The 17,819-nt window shown below is 51.3% G+C and overlaps 5 protein-coding genes across 5 annotated transcripts; 3 read left to right on the forward strand and 2 right to left on the reverse strand.

The window, feature by feature from the left end:
- Positions 1 to 5,455: 5,455 nt before the first annotated feature.
- CkaCkLH20_02408 (uncharacterized protein) lies at positions 5,456 to 6,058 on the reverse strand (the record flags this gene model as incomplete). The annotated part of the gene is made up of 3 exons (XM_038885127.1): positions 5,456 to 5,502; positions 5,590 to 5,734; positions 5,858 to 6,058. 3 exons carry the CDS (start codon positions 6,056 to 6,058, stop codon positions 5,456 to 5,458), a joined length of 393 nt encoding a protein of 130 aa, XP_038749915.1.
- Positions 6,059 to 8,962: 2,904 nt separating this feature from the next.
- On the forward strand, positions 8,963 to 9,493 carry CkaCkLH20_02409 (nitroreductase family protein; the record flags this gene model as incomplete). The annotated part of the gene is made up of 1 exon (XM_038885128.1): positions 8,963 to 9,493. The coding sequence occupies one exon, from the start codon at positions 8,963 to 8,965 to the stop codon at positions 9,491 to 9,493; it is 531 nt and encodes a 176-aa protein (XP_038749916.1).
- A 159-nt stretch (positions 9,494 to 9,652) lies between these two features.
- On the reverse strand, positions 9,653 to 11,131 carry CkaCkLH20_02410 (uncharacterized protein; the record flags this gene model as incomplete). Its single annotated transcript, XM_038885129.1, has 6 exons — positions 9,653 to 10,025; positions 10,081 to 10,111; positions 10,189 to 10,253; positions 10,311 to 10,428; positions 10,497 to 10,872; positions 10,958 to 11,131. The coding sequence occupies 6 exons, from the start codon at positions 11,129 to 11,131 to the stop codon at positions 9,653 to 9,655; spliced, it is 1,137 nt and encodes a 378-aa protein (XP_038749917.1).
- A 931-nt stretch (positions 11,132 to 12,062) lies between these two features.
- Positions 12,063 to 13,415, forward strand: CkaCkLH20_02411 (sterigmatocystin 8-o-methyltransferase; the record flags this gene model as incomplete). Its single annotated transcript, XM_038885130.1, has 3 exons — positions 12,063 to 12,284; positions 12,334 to 12,584; positions 12,647 to 13,415. The coding sequence occupies 3 exons, from the start codon at positions 12,063 to 12,065 to the stop codon at positions 13,413 to 13,415; spliced, it is 1,242 nt and encodes a 413-aa protein (XP_038749918.1).
- A 1,713-nt stretch (positions 13,416 to 15,128) lies between these two features.
- CkaCkLH20_02412 (trichodiene oxygenase) lies at positions 15,129 to 16,967 on the forward strand (the record flags this gene model as incomplete). Its single annotated transcript, XM_038885131.1, has 5 exons — positions 15,129 to 15,387; positions 15,452 to 15,572; positions 15,637 to 15,999; positions 16,060 to 16,734; positions 16,802 to 16,967. 5 exons carry the CDS (start codon positions 15,129 to 15,131, stop codon positions 16,965 to 16,967), a joined length of 1,584 nt encoding a protein of 527 aa, XP_038749919.1.
- Positions 16,968 to 17,819: the final 852 nt, after the last annotated feature.

The following is a 17,819-nucleotide window of genomic DNA, read 5'->3' on the forward strand; positions in this document are numbered from 1 at the left end:
AAACAGGTAAAAAAACGCCTTGCGATGTGCCCACAGCCTACTACATCGTATCTGTGAAGGGGGCTGTGTAGCACCGGGGCTTTGCGTTTGATTCAATCCACGTCTTTAGTGTACATAACAAAGTGGGGGTCTTTACTGGAGGCCTCGGTCGTTACTAGGTCGTTAGCAAATGTGAGTCCGTAAGCTGCCTCTAACGGCAACAAATTGCCGGATCATCGTTGGTCGTGCTGGATATGTAGGCAAGCCTAGTAGCCAAGACGAGACGCGTCGCCAGCTTCCCGCAGCTTAGACGCGTTCTAGAACGTCGCTTCTGTAATCCCATTTGTTAGAATATTTGGCTCATGGGTCCGACTTGCACCGGCGAAGCCGATTCGGGGCAGCATTTTTGACGTGGCTGATTTAATGTGTATGTCTTACGTTTCACGTCAGTCGCAGAGAAGGGTTCAAGATACTGGCAACATCAGAAGTTCGTCGTTACTGTGCCTGTCGTTGAATTAGAGAGATGTAATGCCAACCAGCCCAACTCCTGGTCAGCTAAAAGATGTCTCCCAGATCTCTTCCGCAGCAGAAGGGCCGAAAGTGAATCAAGGGGTCCATCTTAGCCAGCTCCCCCTGGAAAACCTAACCGGTTCTCTCCGCCAAAAGTGAGACGAGCTTCGAGCCAAGGTCGTAACAGGGAGGTTGGAGTCATCCGAAGTAAATTGCGCGTGCATGTCTCAGCGAAGAAATAACCTTGCGATTTCAAGTTGTCAGATCGGTTTGACATTCAAGGAAGTCCAGTCTACTGGGATCTTGTTTCGAAAGTGTGAACGAAATGCTACCATGCTCATTCCCACATTGACAGGACTGACTCCCTGTTAGCCTGCCGGAAAAGCCATGTGGTCGCGTCAAACATTATTCCGCGGTACAGCGTTTTCCCAGCTAACATCACACATGCTGCTCCTGCAGGATTGCAGCTATGCTTTGAGAGAAAAGTATGCAATTAAGAATATGCTTAACCAGAACTGAAGCCTACGGCATCTTCATTTTTGATGATGTGAATATTGGCACCTTGGTAAGATCAGATGCCCTGAACTGGGTTTCGGAAGATTTTCCGCACTTTTCTCTTACAAGGATACCTAGATGTAGTACATCAACGGCCCCCATCTCGCGCGCTACTGCCAGGTGCATCAATAAGATTAGTGGGTGGGTAGCTACAGTATAAGGCCATAGAGTAGTGGAAAGGAGGCGGATGCGGCTTAAGTGGGTGGCTCGGAAATCTGCTTCCCATCTTCAATATCCAAGGGATTGGTTATGTTTTGTCAATCTGTCAATCATACGTTGGGCAGTAAGAAGTAACTGACATGGAATCAAATGCTATTTGTTCAAACACTGCGTAACCGTAAATTACTCCGTATTTCGTGTCAACGTTACAGTTGATCTTGGAGAAGTTCCCCTGTGCTAGTCGCGGAGACAACTGCCGCGTACGGAGTACAGTCCTAGTCCTAGCGATCGGGACAGCCCCAGCTGCGCTTCTCTCCCGGCGATGTGGTCCTTGAAGCATGGACTCGACCCCAAGTCTCAGTCATGTTTCTCGGCGCGGGGCTTGCGGGGGGAGCTGGCCAGGCTTTCTCCCACCGGCAACCTACGGGAGCTTTGCCTCATTTGATGAACGTGGATCATGATCGAAACACCTTGAAGTCTGTTCAGTTAGATGTCGGAGGGTGTGATGAGCTGATTACCTCGCCGAGTTGCTCATATCAACTTCACCTTCGGTTGCTTGTACAGGCGGTGGCAGTCTTGAACCGACTCATCCTCCAAAGAGGAACCACAAAATTGGCAGTTTCCAGAATAGATTTTAAGTGCCATGATTACAAGGACTATCCTGTCATGAGTAAGGAGCTTGCAGATTGTCGCTATCACATGGTTGCGCACAGATAGAAGTCTCTGCTGCCGATATTCCACGGCAATTCAAAAAAGACGAAAAAAAGAAGATCTGCTTCGCTCTCGGTAATTTCAGGGAAACATGAAGTCAAGGTCCCCTTTCGACGATACCAAAGCCAAGAATAGTCCCGGAGTTGCAGTGGTTCGTGTTGCAAGCTTTACATTTTCAGCTATTGAAATTACGTCTAGGCAGCAGTTTAGCCAGTTATGCGGAGGCTTTAGGCACAGGGCACTGTTAGAACAGAGAAATTCGAGAATCGGATGAGATCGATCTATGACACACGATAGTAATGTTCATGGCCTCCACGTTCTCATCTCATCTACCGTCAACTGTCGCAACTACAACACCAGACACTACGAGACTCACACAAGGAGAATGATGTCTCGGCGATGCTACTTCGGAGACTCTTGAGACTCAAACAGGGGTCTTCGTTGTGGAGTGCTTGAGCCAACGGTCCAAAACAGGGGCTGAATCATTTTCAGCTAGCGGTAGTTGTCTGGCTTCTTTTCGAGAAAGTGTACACGCCAATAGGATGAGCAACCCTAATTCATGCCATCTTATCAACGCACGATGGCCCGGTAGGGCTGAAAGAAGCACTTCTTGTCGGTGTCGCCGAATGAATCATTCAGGTCTGGGCGAGTTTCTTTGTCAAGTTCAGACAATTTTGCGGGAACTTCGAACGGTCTCATCCTCGGGACCCCCATATTTCATGATTAAGAATGCGTGCCGAAGATTTCCTATTGGCTGCGTCGTAAAATACTAAATCTTAGCGTTCAAACGCATGTCGTCCCTGACTCCAGAGCTTACGTCGCAGGGCAAACCAGGGGCCGGCTATGCATTGTCGGCGGCCGAGGGGCGCGAGCACGCGGAATTGATCAACTTGGCTTTATATAGTGGACGTTGCCCAAAATCGACATTGCTTGGCGCGTACCCTGTCTCAGTCCCCGCGAAATCCGTTTCCCGAGAGTCAAATCCCACAACCCGATGCTTCGCTTCAGCCAGCTGCCACCAACTCCGTTCGTCCTCATAATTTGATTTGTCTGCTAGGTGTCCGCCTGCGTTCGATATCCAGTATGCCATTGGACTCCCATATTCCGGGGACGGGAGTTTTCTCGGTGGGCCCTGTGCTCAAGAAGCCCAAGCGGACTAGGGCGAGCGCGTCAAAGGTTAGGACTGGATGCGTTACATGGTTGGTGACAACACTGATACCACTTTAGTTGGTTCAAGACTGGTTCGACTGACTCCGAGTTTCCTTTTGACACAGCAAGTAAGGCCTTTTCTGCCTCTTCTCACAGTTCGCCACATAGCCCTCGTTCGCTTCGACAAACCTCATCTTCAGAAACTGACCCGTTGCCAGAATCCGCCATGTCAAATGTGACGAAGAGAAGCCTACCTGCAAGAGGTGCAGGAAGGATAAGCACAAATGCGATGGGTACCCGGATCTGAATACGCCTCAGTCCAAGAGATCGCCAAGCACCAATTCTTCCATATCCTCCATGTCATCATGCATGTTGGCGCGGCAGATTCGGAATACTTCGGTAATTCATCTCACAGCACCAGTCGACTGGGACATCTCGGGATCCAGCATCGAGAGGTTGATGTTTCACCATGTTCACAACTGTACGGTTCCGGACTTCGGGGCGTCAACACCACTAGCAAAACTCTGGAGCAATTACATCCTACCTCTAGGCTACTACTCCGACTCCGTCAGGCATGCCGTTATTGCGCTTGGGTCAGCTCACAGGGCTTATCTAGACAATCCATCTCACGACGTCCACATAGCCGAAGGTTCCCTGGAAGCGAGCGACTTGGCGACGAGACACTACCGAAAGGCAGTTGCCGAAGCGATCCAGATCATGGCCGACCCATCTCCAGTCAACATCCGCATCACCCTAATCAGCTGTCTGGTTTTTGTCTGTTACGAAATAATTCGAGGCCAGTACGACAAGGCCGTGCAGCATCTGAGATCCGGGGCAAAAGTGCTAGACTCCATCCATCAGGCAGCACTTGCTTATCGGAGAGACCCAGCTTCGGTTTCATCGTACGACAAGTGTCTTGCCGAGACCGTCGATAAACACTTTACTCAGCTCTGCGATATTGCTGGCATGTTTAGTTGCATGGGCATGGATGCGTCTATGCTCATCGAGGAGGACGTCGTACCCGATCTATCCTTCTTTGTCGAGGCCGAAGGGAAAGACGAAAACAAACCGTTTGCCAATGTTTCCGAGGCCCGGTACCAACTCCATCTCGTCGAGGTCGCGTTCTCCGAGGCATTCGACGAGTCCTGGCTTTCTTGCAGCGATGGGTCGGAGTGCAAATCATGCCCGCCCACGCCCGACAGCAACGACAAGGGGTCGCCGGACTCGAACGCTTCCACTAAGAGTTCGAAACAAGCAGAGTGGGATAAGGCCGACGCACAGTTCAAGATCTGGGGCGCGCGCTTCGACGCTTTTCAAGAGGGTCTCTCGGAGAACGCGCTGTCACTCGCGGATCAAGAGGAACTCAAATCGCTCCGTTTTTCGAAGAAGAGTTGGGAAATCTTTAATGCTCACGATACACCATGCGACATGAAGCATTCAGATATGACGGAGCTATATGATTTGGTCGACATGGCCGAAGAACTCATCCTCGGCAAGACGAGCGGCTCGAGACCGACTTTTTCGCTGGCAGCGGACGTTGTCCCGTCAGTGTCCTACATCTGCGCGTTTTGCGAGAACGACGCTTTGGAGCGCCGGTGTATTGACCTTCTGAGGAGGATGAAGAGAAGAGAGGGCATGTGGGACAGCGGGGAGATGGCGAATCTTTATGAGTTCATCCTGCAGGCGAAGCAGGAGAATGCCTGGAAGCACGAGTACAACTGGGAAAGTCTCCCGGCCATTGCAAGAAGGATGAATAACCTGTCAATCTCTGGGCCACAGCGGTCTTTGGCACCTTCTCCGCTGAGTTTGCTCTGAAAGATGATAATGGCATCACGGCCGTAGCGCGGAGTAGGGTGTTTAGGGTTTGGGGGTTTGGGTTATGAGGGTTGGTTAAAAGTCGGAACTCTCCAAGCGTCAGAGAAGGCAGACATTGGATGCCAATTGTATCAATACTCAGAGTCTCAATCAACTCTTCATTCATGAGAAAGCATACTCGAAGCTCTATCAGGTTCTCCTCCGGTTCGTACGTTGTCGAACACGCGTAATTTGACGTCCATGCACGTCATTATCAGACTCATCGCGACGTAATACAACCGTAGATAAACATCAACAACACGACGTCGTTCGTAGTAAACCAGCTTGCGAGCTTTTCTTATTGTCTGCGACAACGTAATATGTACATGAATTTTTAAAGTAAATGCGTTCCCAAGTAGTGACAAGTCCTCATTGCCTCAATAACTCATAACCCATTCAACCGCATTTGGAAAGTTCCCAATGGGCTCCAAATTTGCGGTACAACATAACCGCATACCCTTGCAACGAATTTCCGGAAACTTTTGACAAGCAAAGTTGTCTTTGGAATTTCAGACGCTCAACCGAGAGATCCAGCTTCCTATGCGCACACCAAGTCGCCGAACTTGTTCGTCACCTTGGTCTTGTCTATAAGGATGTGTCAGCAACTGCATTTAATTCTCACAACCACAAGCTCTACGCTGAACCAAGTTGCAAAGTCATAACGTTGCTTACCAAGGTTGATTGTGCTCTCTGTTGGTGAGCCGCAAGTGCAGTTCATCCAGACTCTGAAGACACCAAAGACCTCATAGATAGGGTCAGGCAGACGGTACGCAAAACAATCACTGCAGACGTCGCCGAAGTGACCCTGGTTGACGGCCTGTTGAGGAACAGTCAGCAACCTAGGTAAGCAGAGAACCGGGAAGTGGGTGGCGTCGCATCCGTGATCAAGCATCGCGCCGCCCATGTGAATGTTTAAGTCCTGAGAGCAGTCGATACGTACCTGAATCTTGTTGTCACGGTATCCGAAGCAGTCATTCAGGTTGAGGGATGTGTCTTTGAGAGTGCCCTTTCCATCTCCAGTGTCGCATCTCGCTGACAGAACCTCGGTGGCAGCGTCGATGTGTTCATCTCTGCAAGTCTTGCCAAAGTCAGCGGCGATGGCTGATGTCGCGAAGAGAGCGAAAACTGTAGCGAACTTCATTGTGTGATATCAGGTAGATGATGCCGAGGTGGTTCTGCTGATTCTAAGCGTTGACGGAGACGATACATCAAGGGACATCCCCGGGAACTCCTGGCCTCTTTAATAGAATTAACTCTAAGAGCAAAGTCAACTTCTTCTCGGGAGCTTTTTGATCCCGTGGCATCTTCGCGGCCGGCAGCATACCAGGTTAGACCACTTTCAGGTGCCGGCGTAGCCGCCAGATTCCTCAAACGGAGAATTAAACGATATAAACGAACCAACCAACGCTCAAGATGGCAGGTGCGGAGGATCGCCGTCCAGATTACAATCTTCCGACACCAATCAGGTAGGTGAGGTGCGTCACGGCGAAAGATGACAAGGACCATCATCCCGGTAAGCAAGCTATGTGACGGACAAACTAGGAAGGCTTCGAGCGAGACAATGTTTCTTCCTGTGACCACAATTTACCAAAAGTTTTGAAATCAGCTGTTATCGCGCGCGCAAACATCGCGATTTGCTTACAGATTGGGTTGCAGCCGATGTCACCCTGTATCGGTATATCATGCAGGGCTCTAAGGAGGTGGATTCGAACCCCCTCGTCAACCGCGAAATCTAGAACACAAATCCCGCAGTGCGGTCCATACAAACATGCGGTGAGGTGCATGTTTGTGGGATCATCGGTGCATGACCGGCGTTAGTTGCCTTGGTCTCTGCAGTTCTTTCATGCAGGTGACTTGCTTCAACCAACGACATGCGCCAACTCTACCTTTACGTCAGGCTACTAAGGTGAGGGGGATCTTCTTCAACTGGAAAACCTCCGACTTTGTTGCCATCGTAAGGTGGATAATCGTCGAAATCCCGGGTTGTCATTGGAGTCATTGATCCGGTCGTCGGAGGAATGAGGACTGGAAAAACCGACAGATCTTCTCAGTCGCCAGACTTCTCATGTCGTCACCGCCGAATCCAACTTCTTCAAGGGAGATGACAAAGTGTTAGTAATGTTTGCGGTTACGGGCGAAAGGTCAAATGACAGGGTGTGGAAAAGAAGCGGCATGTTTGCGGTTGACCATCTGTGGAGTGGCGGCCATCCAATGTTTGTTTGACACCGCGGGTTCGGGAACGTCAACCCCCACACATCCGTGCGGCGGGAAGCACGAACGACGCAAGGGGTCGGCCAAGGAGGCTATTTTATATTACTTGCAGCTTCAAGACACACGGAAGTGGTTTCAAATCATGCAGATGTATTGGTGATCAAGCTTATGCTTAAAACATCTTGGCTTGTGCTGCTCAAGTACTTTGCAAGAGGCGCTGAAAGGTGCCATTGAGATTTTACACAGAGCAGAAATCGGGGCGATCTAAGCCAAGAAAAGTAATTCAAGTGCACTCATGCATATGGTGTAATAAACTATTGGTCAGCGTCTTATTTTGGGGACTGGGGATCAAACTCGACTCCAACATCTAACCTAAAGTCTGGGGATTCGTTGCTCGTACCAGACAAGAAGATGAAGAAGGTCTTCTTCCCGCGTTTTGATAAACATTATATCAGGTTGTCAGCTCAAACCTCACTTTTCACGAATTACAAATAATTCACGGCTATTCCACATCTAGTATTGACTGTCGCATTATCGTGCATCACAAATTCATAAAGCTCTCCTGAATTGGTCTTCTAGTTTTCATAGAAAGGTTTCTTCTTACCTACGTCCGATATGTTGACTCTCTGAGGCAGTTTCTGCGTAATCCCAGAAACAACCTCTTTATACTCTTACGTTTCTACTGAATCCAAGTCCGGTCGACAGGAGGCAAGATGGCGAAAGTCGGACGCGGCTGTAGTTGAGGGTTAAGGCGCACGGAATGAAGATGACATGGCAGTCTGGTTTTCTTAGATGATTTTGATGTCATCAAAGCAACCATGTTCATCCACGTGGAGACTAAACATAGATAGTCTCGCCTTTATTTACCGGAGGTTGTCTTGCATTTGTTTCGGCTGAAGCACGAGTTGTTGGACCCATTATCGGTGCATCTGGTATTGGGTTTTATAAAGCTGCCTGCACGCACTCATTGGCCCGACTACACATAGCTCATCATCCAATTACTAACATCTTGTTCTTCTGTAGAAAGGCAAAAGCACATCCGATGAATGAAGAAAAAAAAAGGTTCCTCAATCAATGCAAGCCAGGCCTGTTCGGTCGAGCTCGGCGCGGCTCGGCGTTCGCTTCTGGATTGATGATACTTGACCCTTGCCTGAGCACCACGCCAAAAAGAATCACGTTGAAGACAAAAATGGCCTGTCATACTTGTTTATATTCTTCAATGGCACCGTCGCCGAGAAGTCGACTTCAAGATTGAAGAGACAGGGGGTGATGTCGTCATCGCGGCAGGAATCCCAGTGAGATCTCGACCCGCTCAGATCGAAGACGCCATATGTGACTGACTCGTTCGATGGCGCGCGCCGCAGATTCAGAGTTGAAAGCGAGTATGCGGTGAGCATTCGGGGGGTTCAGGGTCTTTTATCACCGAGCAATCAATAACATCTCACCGTGGCTCTGACCCATGTTCTCCGCCCTTAACACCGAGGAAGTCTGGAGTTCCGATGCGTTCGGTTCAGCTTGCAAGTCGCGGCCGAACAACCATAAGCCCCGAGACAAACGTAAACGGAATCTTGTTTGATTTTCTTTTCTTTTTTTGGACAGGCGAAGACCTACACACACGTACATACCTGCGTTTTCAACGTCCACCATGTCTCCAGCCGGCCGTCTGCAGCAACTCTTGTCACGCGCAACATGCGGTCTCCTTCCGTCTTCAGCGTCGAAGCCCACTTCTCAACGTTACATCACGACGGACTCCGTTGCCGCTGATGGTGCAAGCGACTTATTGGAGCTAATGAAAGCGCGTCGGTCGCATTACGAACTATCGAAGCGAATCCCACTGTCGACCAGCCGCATTGACGACATCGTGAAGACCGCATTAGCCGAAGTGCCTTCGGCGTTCAATTCCCAGTCGAACCGAGTAATCGTTCTTCACGGCGCACAACACGAGAGGCTATGGAACATCACAGAGGACATTCTGAAGGCCAAAGTGCCGGAAGAAAAATGGGGACGAACTCATGCGAAGATGGCAATGTTCAAACGCGCAGCAGGAACAATATTGTTTTTCGTGGATGAAGAGGTCGTAGAAGATTTGCAGGAAACTTACAAGACCTATGCCGATACTGTTCCGTTCTGGGCGGCGCAGAGTGACGGCATGCTGCAATACGCTCTGTGGACACTGCTAGCAGGGGAAGGCATCGGTGCCAACTTGCAACACTACAATCCTCTGATTGATGAACAGGTTGAGAGGGTTTGGAATGTGCCAAAAGAATGGAAGTTGAGCGGCCAGCTGGTGTTCGGCGGAATCACCGGGAAGCCCGGCTCCAAAGGATACATGCCGATGGAAGATCGATTCAAGTCATATGCATAGGAACAATGTAGCAGCGGAGACGTTGAAGACGGATAAAAAAGAAGAACACGGTTTACTTTTACAATGCCTGACGCCGAGTACGGCTACAGTAAAGCCACATATTTCAAATGATTCGTCCTTGGTGTTTCCTGATTCATGAGACCCTACCTAATTAGGCATTTAAATTTTCTTGGTCTGTTCCACACTGACGCTGAAGACGTCGGTTCTCATAATCTTTCCACTGAAGTTGTGTTTGTCGAGTATACTCTCCTGGCTATTCTTTGCAATTGCTGTCGTAGTTGTGTTATCGTCAAAACTGATCTCATCGGCTTGCCGGATCGCTCGCTTTCGGGCTTCCCGGGAGCGTGAAAGCTCAATGTTATCGGACCTCATATGCCCACTCGGTCCAGATGGGCCAGACGGGCCAGAACCGTAGTTTTCGTATGTGTACTTCCCGCCTCCGGAGCTGAACATGCGCTTGCCGAAGATGAGCTCGCCCAAAGGCTGCAGAACTGGGATGCAAGCGGCTATGATCATGGTACTGCCTTCCACACTGCACACGATACTTAGCGTCTGGTCACCCTGAAAAGAGCCCGTTCATTTCTTACATCGTCCAAATGATCAAATCCGCAGTGTCATCTATCAGCACAGTTAGTAGAGGATCCATCCATCGGGTCCGGCAACATCAAATCATTTGAAGACTGGACTAGACATACATGAAAAGTCTGCGCTAGCAAGACTTGGCAACCTCGTGCACTTATATATGGCGACAATGGATGAACTGTCAAGTGGTCAGTTACAATGCCCCTTCACGTACTAGACCAAGCCAGACTCATACATAGATCCAATACCGAGGGCGATGCTCAGAGCAACTTTCTTTCGGATGCTCATTTGTAACTTCGCCAACACGACAGCAGGGTAGACGGCAAGATAGATGTCGACGAAGGCACAGAACCCTTTGATCAATCATGTTAGCGATACGAACCCAACATCATCAACTCCTGATGCCGAATCGGGTACTTACCTCCTGAGTATATGGCAAAGTACACCAGAAGCCATTTATCCCAGCACGTTTTCTCAGTGACCGAAAAGTCCCATTGAGAGTGTGAAGGCTGGCATTGAGCAAACAGAATGATGACGCAACCAATGAGGTTTGCTAAGCAAAATAAAGCCAGTGACCAGAGGAATATCTTGTGTGCCTTGCTCGGGTTCATGATTCGGGTGAGGAGTGCGACGACGGCGAGTTTGGGCAAACCAAACGACATAACTCCAGCGGGAAATCCGGCAATAGTCCAGAGGATCGAGCCTTGCTTTTGTTCGAGATCGAGTAAATCAAAATGGCGACCGTTGCCATGTGCCACGGCAGCAATGGCAGTTCCGACGTTAACCCATCCGCATATCTGACAGTCGTGGGGCACAGTCAGCACTTTGTTTGCTTCCAAGGGTGTCATGAAGAATTCTTGGCTGCATATGCAGATGACTTACGACAGATGCAATGATCAAGTAATCGTCCAAGTGAGTTTTTCCCAAGATCTTGCCTCTCACGAACAACCGACCTGCCGTGAAGAGAGTGCTTAGGATCGAGACGGATACGACTATGCCGAGGGCACTCGGGCCCTTGTTCTCGGCGTCTCGCTCTGGGAAAGATTGCGTCGACATTGGAACAACTTTATCAATCCAAGAGGCAGACACAGGAAACAAACAAACGACCCATGTGGGATTTGAAAGAGAGAAGGCAGCAAAACAGAAAGACGCCAGAGCACCCCTCAGAAAGTAAATGAATGTCCGGAGAGATAAATGCAAACTGGAGGAGGGAGAGCCAAGAGATACCCAACATTCGATCGTGCGGAGGCGGGACTGGGAAGCGGGAGTGAGCTCCGTAGCTGTCTGGATATTTCACGCGCTTCAAGTATTTCATTGCCCGAAATGGCGCTGATAACGACATTTCCAGGTTCCCAGAATGCTCCTGTCGCCGCCGACTGACTAGTCTATGAAACAGACAAGGGGACTGCGAAAGGAATGCCCAACGGTCATGCCATCCACCGCGCGCAGGAACATGAACCAACGAGAAATATTCGTGTTGCATGGGTCGAGCCAAGAGACGTTGAACCAACAAGCTGGTCTCATTCGCCAACCGGAACCAACCCCCCGGGGAGAGGACATCGTCCCTCGTCTGAGGTGGACTTTCCGGTGGACACTCCGTTCCATCCGCGCCCCACAGACTTGGGTCGCGACAACGATCTATCACCGAAAGCATCGAGCAGTGTTGAAGAACCAACGTGTTGTTGGTGCTATGTTGCAGAATTGGCCTGCAGCTGCATGCAAGTCCCTGACGATTGTTATGAGACTTCCCTTTCCAGGCCTTGGCGATCATGGGACGGCATGTGTTGACGCCGACTTGCGGCGGCGACCCCTTCCGGCACGTGTGGTGAGCAGATAACGAGTGGCCTAAAAAGCATATATACCTCGTCTTGTGTGGTAAACAGACATTGTTTCCTTTGATTCCGCAGATCTTTTCTCGTAGCTCGCTTGAGTGCCGTTCTTCCCCCTTGTACATCTTGTCTCCAACGTCTTAATTTGTCTCGTAAACATGGGTTCCATTCCCGAAAGAGTTCCCTTGGACGCCTCCGTGGCCATTCAAGCCAATGATGCCAAGAGTGTGGCAGACCTGTCGTCTACGATCGGAAACCTCGGCGCTTCTTGGTCTCCAAGTGACGACGATGCCCGCCAGAAGCTTCTGAAGCAAGCTCGTTCGTTGGTGTTGGCATTGGAGACACCCAGGGAAACCATGATCAGACACTGCTGGGCCCAGGTAAGCATGATGGCTGGTTATCGAGGAACAATCTAACTCGCATCTCCAGCCGAATGTAAATGTCAACATCGTCGTGGGAATCTTCTCCGGTCTCTGGAAGCACATGGTTGAGAACCCTGGGCCTAAGAAGGTCCAGGACTTGGCGTCTGCCCTGAAGTTCGACGCCGATGTTCTTGCACGCCTGATGCGTCACCTCGGAGCAATGGGATACATCAAGGAGACTGGTGAAGATGAATATGAACTCACCAACTTCTCAAAATCGCTCAGCCTCCCCATGATTGCTGGCGGATACCCAGTCACGTAAGTGGTTTTAACGTGCAACTCGCTCTCAGAAAGAGCTGCTTGACTGACACTTTGAACAGTGTTGGTGGATGCTGGCCGACGTTGGCCAACTTCCCCGACTACCTGAAGAAGAACGGATGGAAGATCCACGAAGACCCAAAGAAGGGGCCCATGCAAGACGTCATTGGCGAAGACAGTGCTTTCTTCCAGCACATGATGACCTACTATCCCGACGGAGAGTTCCAGAATCACATGGCTGGCTACAGACAAGGCCGACCGTCATGGATGGACGATGGTTTCTTCCCCGTGGCCGAGCACCTGATCAAAGGAGCCAACACTTCCAGCGACGCTGCGTTCCTTGTCGACATCGGCGGCAGCACTGGTCATGACATTGATGAGTTCTGCCGTAAGCATCCAAGTGCACCCGGTCGCCATATCCTCCAAGATCTTCCCTATGTGCTCGCACAAATTCAGAAGATTGACCCAAAGATTGAGCCAATGGAATACGACTTCCACACCGAACAGCCCATCAAGGGTGCGAGGGCTTACTACATGCACTCCGTCCTGCACGACTGGACGGATGAGGTTGGCAAGAGCATCTTGTCCCGCATAACGGCTGCGATGAAGCCTGGATACAGCAAGCTCCTGATTAATGAGAACGTGCTGCCTCCAACAGGCGCGAACTGGCAGACCACCGCACTGGATATGATGATGATCACCCTGTTCGCTTCAAGGGAGCGAACGGAGGCGCACTGGCGCAACTTGTTGGAGCCGGCGGGTCTGAAGATTGTTAAGATTTGGTCCAAGGGTGATGGAGTTGAGAGCCTCATTGAGTGCGAGTTGGCGTAGACAGCAGAGGCTTGCGAGAGGTGAGGTCGGGGAGGCTGTCTGTTGGTACCGGGTAGATCTTCGCCCTCAAATTCAGGTGGCGTGGAGAATGTCAGCACTTTGTTGGAAGGATGCGCCATCGATCCACATTTCATCCGTTGAAGAGAGCTTTTGCGCTTGTGATTTGCCTGTTGGTTCGACGTCGTATGTTGGCACCAACGAGTAGGTCCCCCAAATAGGAAAGTAATTTACCATCCCGGTTCCCCGAACCATGGAAAGAGCAGTGATATCCGCGGTACGGAGTAGCTTCCGGTGGATCCGTTACGCAACGGCCCGTTGTGAGTCTCCTCGATTCGGAACGCAGCTCATCAGTTCCGCGGGAAGTGGCAGCTCTTGCCGGTTGCTCGGTGCGCGCATGCCGGGTATAGCTTCCTCCTACTTTTCGCATGATTGAGGCCTTGCCGTGGTACCCGAAACACAACTCAGCTTCTCGGTAAACCTTAACTCAGTGAAAGATTCCGGGAAATCTCGATCTATTCGTGAGTATTGTCAATGAAATTTCTGAGAGGACAGAGTAGTAAGTTATGTTCTTACCAAATTGAACAAAACGATGGTGGGGAGTCGAGATCCTCAAAATCCTCTGTATGCTAAGCGCGGGAGATGCGTTGAGTGAAATGGCATATGCCTCGGTTCCAAGCCGGGTTTTAATTACTGCCAAATACCTCTGGGGCCTATTCCTGATACGGCCCCACTGTGGTGTACAACGACGGTGGACTGCCGCATGTGGGTAAGGAGGACGGCGAGGTAGACCGGGAGCCGACCGTGAGGCGGTGGGGCCGTGCGGCCACCCGTGTGGCTGCCGATGTGGATACACGCATCTGCGAGAGCCCGGAGGTCCGGACCGTGTGGTGGGGACATCCTTTCCGAAAGTGGATAATCGGCTCAATAGATTCATGCTGATGTCCGACTTTCCGCATTGCCGTGTGCTCCAACTTTACTCGAAGATTTTTCTGTGGGAATCTTCGCCCGCCTCCGACGCGACACCACGTGTACGAATGAAGTTGTGCCGAACGTAATTAGGGGCCTCTTGGTGGCCGAGAGAAGTCCGGGGGTCCACCTTGTCGATGTGGGTGCTCATGGGTGCAATCTTCAGGGGCCTTCATTCTTCAGCCAACCATGGCATCGGTTCTTCAGAAGAAATCTCCTTGACCCCCGTTTCGCGGGCCGTTTGACACCTCCGGCGACTAGACTAAGCCACCAAAAAGCACGAAGCCGGAGCACCTTATCTTAGGGACATATAGCGTAGGTTTCCCCTTTTGCTGTCATCGAAAAATACGACGTTGCAATGAGAGCTTGTTGGTCTCTCGATAATCAATCACCCTATGCCGCCCTCCGTCGCTGGCATCATCGTGTCTGCACAACCCCGGGCAACCCAGCATATCTGCCGGCAAATGAGAGACTCTTCAATCCTTCTAGGCCGCTGGTCTGCGCGTCTTGTTGATCCCTCACGCCACGAGCCCTTGTCTCGACGTTGCAAAACCTCGGTCCTGTGGCTCTATCGGGCGTAGACCCTATGCAGGGTATGTGGAGAACTCACTTGGCCATCGTGACCCCCGGACTCTCCACCAAAGCCTGATGACATGGTCACCGTCGAGAGAAAACGATAATGCCCTCTCTTCTGCCGTCAGATTTCAGTTTGGCATTCTTCATTCCTTCTTCTCGGCAATCGCAGCAATGTCTACGATCGAGACTGGACCGACGTCCGTCGACGTTTCAGCGTCGTACTTGAGCGCCCGCACCGTATTCGTCCTCTTCGGCTTCTGGGCGGCGTACCAGGTCTTCAAGGCCTTGTACAACATCTCGCCTCTGCACCCTCTGAGCCACATTCCCGGCCCGAAGTTGGCTGCCGCAACCTACATCCCGGAATTCTACCACGATGTAATCAGATTCGGACGGTATACCAGGGAGATTCAGCGCATGCACCGGGTCTATGGTGAGTCGAGAAGACATACACTGATACGTCGCTGGCAACGAGCAGAAATTCTGACAACCAACAGGCCCCATTGTTCGCATCAACCCCAATGAGGTGCACTGCAACGATGCCAACTTCTCCGACGAGATCTACGCCGTCAGTGGTCGCAAGCGTGACAAGCCTGTTCACCAGATCAACGGCTCGGCGTAAGCAAATTCAGTCATGGACTATCATCCTGCGGAGGTTCGCTAATTCTTCTTCCTTCCGCAGTCTGGGCGAGTCTGGATTTGGAACTGTCGACCACGACCTGCACCGCGGTCGCCGTGGCCCCCTCGCCAAGTTCTTCTCCCGCGGCATGATTGCTCGCCTCGAGAGCGATGTTCACGCCTTGGTCCAGAATCTTTGCGACAAGTTGCTGAACGAATCCGGAAAGGAGGCATTCGATGTCACCATGGCCTACAGCTGCTTCACTTCCGATGCGATTTCCGGTTACTGCTTTGGCGAGAGCTTCGGATTCTTGCAGCAGGAAGGCTGGTACCCCAACTTCCGTGCCCCGACTGCTTCCATTCTCCGACCTGTCTTCATCTTCCGTTTCTTCCCCTGGACCAAGTCTATGGCTGTTCTTGGAGAGTGGTAAGCCACGGAAAGAACCGCCCATGAAAGACAACAGCAGGCGTGCTAACGATAATAAAGGTTCATCAACTTCTTGCCCGAGGATATTGCTCTTCTTATCCAGACTCTCAAGATCGATATCCCGAACAAGGTCAAGAAGACCAAGAGCGAGCTCGATGCCGGTATCCGACATGAGCGCCCCACAGTCTTTGGATCCCTTCTGGAGTCGGACTTGACCTTGCTCGAAAAGCAGCCCCAGCGATTGGCCGACGAGGCCGCCGCGGTCGTTGGAGCCGGAACCGAGACGACCAGCTGGGCTCTGTCTGTCATCACCTACCACCTCTTGACTAAGCCCGAACTTTTGACGAAGCTCCGCAACGAGCTTAACGAGGTTGTCGACGATCCCCAGCACTTGCCTTCCTGGACCTCCCTCGAAAACCTCCCGTACCTCGGTGCCGTCCTCCAGGAGGGTCTCCGCCTTTCCTACGGTGTCTCTGCCCGTACCGCCAGAATTCCCACCCAGGAAAACCTGGTTTACCGCGGCGAGTTCAACAAGAAGCGTGTCGAATATGTGATCCCTTGCGGCTACGCCGTCGGAATGTCTGCCGCTATCACTCACCACGAGGAGGGCGTCTTCCCCGACTCCTACGAGTTCATTCCCGAGAGATGGCTGGACGAGAACAACAACCGCAGGAAGGACGTTGAGAAGGGAATGCTGGCTTTCTCCAAGGGTAGCAGAGGTTGTCTCGGCATGAAGTGAGTTGCGATTCCCCTGAGATTTGTGAAAAAAAAGTACCGGATTGCTGACATGCATAATCTCTAGCCTCGCATTGTGCGAGATGAACTTGTGCCTGACAGCACTGGTTCTGCGCGTTCTCCCCAAGATGCAACTTTTCGATACCGAAGACGAGGATCTCGCGTACGACCATGACATGTTCGTGCCCGAGCCGGCCAAGGGCACGACTGGAGTCCGGGTCAAGATCGCCTAGTAGCCCTACAATGTTTCCGCAATTTGCACGGGCAAGTGTCACATCAATTCCGAATTTCCGATACCAATTAGCTCCAAAACTTAATTCGAATCACTGAACGATCATGTCAAGTGGGTGCACTTCTCGCCTCGCTTGAGACTGTAACGGATATGACCCAGGTGATATACCCGAGACCGTCCACGTCGTTCGTCCTCTCGTCCCATTCCGGCCGTTTTCCTGTGCATACAGCGTCGTAACGGGCTTCTTTGGGACTATTTCAGCTCGTCTTACTTCTCGTACGAGATCTAGATGCGGAGTATGGTTGCCTTGCTCCTACATAGAATTGGCACCGATGATCGCAATTGTGGCTCTCTCGCGGGTCGTTGGGATCAGCGTGTTTCAACCCCCAATATTGACATGGCCCGAATGGACTCTTGGTCAAAAGTTGTTCCTCCTAGTGTGGGATGCTATGCAAGTTCCCAACCGCCGCGATTGGACGGCTTCCGGAGGAATTCTTCGCATTCTTCGACCAGGCTCGGTCGCCGTCGATGTGTTCTGCCTAGTGTGGTGGAGTTGGCTCGTAGACCTGCAACGGACCCCTGGGCTTAACTAGCGTGCCGAGAGAACGCGGCCGACGACCCAAGGTCCGCCTTGGTTCGACCAACTCCGCTTCTCAACTATCGGCATCTTCATTGGTCTCGGGAAAGTGGGCAGCTGGGTTCAGATCCAGGACCAGAACCTCTTGCTCGTTCTTCCAGACTTTCCGGTTGCCCCCTTTGGCCACCGTGCTGGGGCCCGGGGCGAGATGTTGTTGATGCTGGTTCCAGGCCATGGACTCCATGGAATACGGGCCCTGTTGGTAATTCTCCATTG

Source organism: Colletotrichum karsti (genome assembly GCF_011947395.1).
Source record: "Colletotrichum karsti strain CkLH20 chromosome Unknown Scaffold5, whole genome shotgun sequence".
NCBI lineage: Eukaryota > Fungi > Ascomycota > Sordariomycetes > Glomerellales > Glomerellaceae > Colletotrichum > Colletotrichum karsti.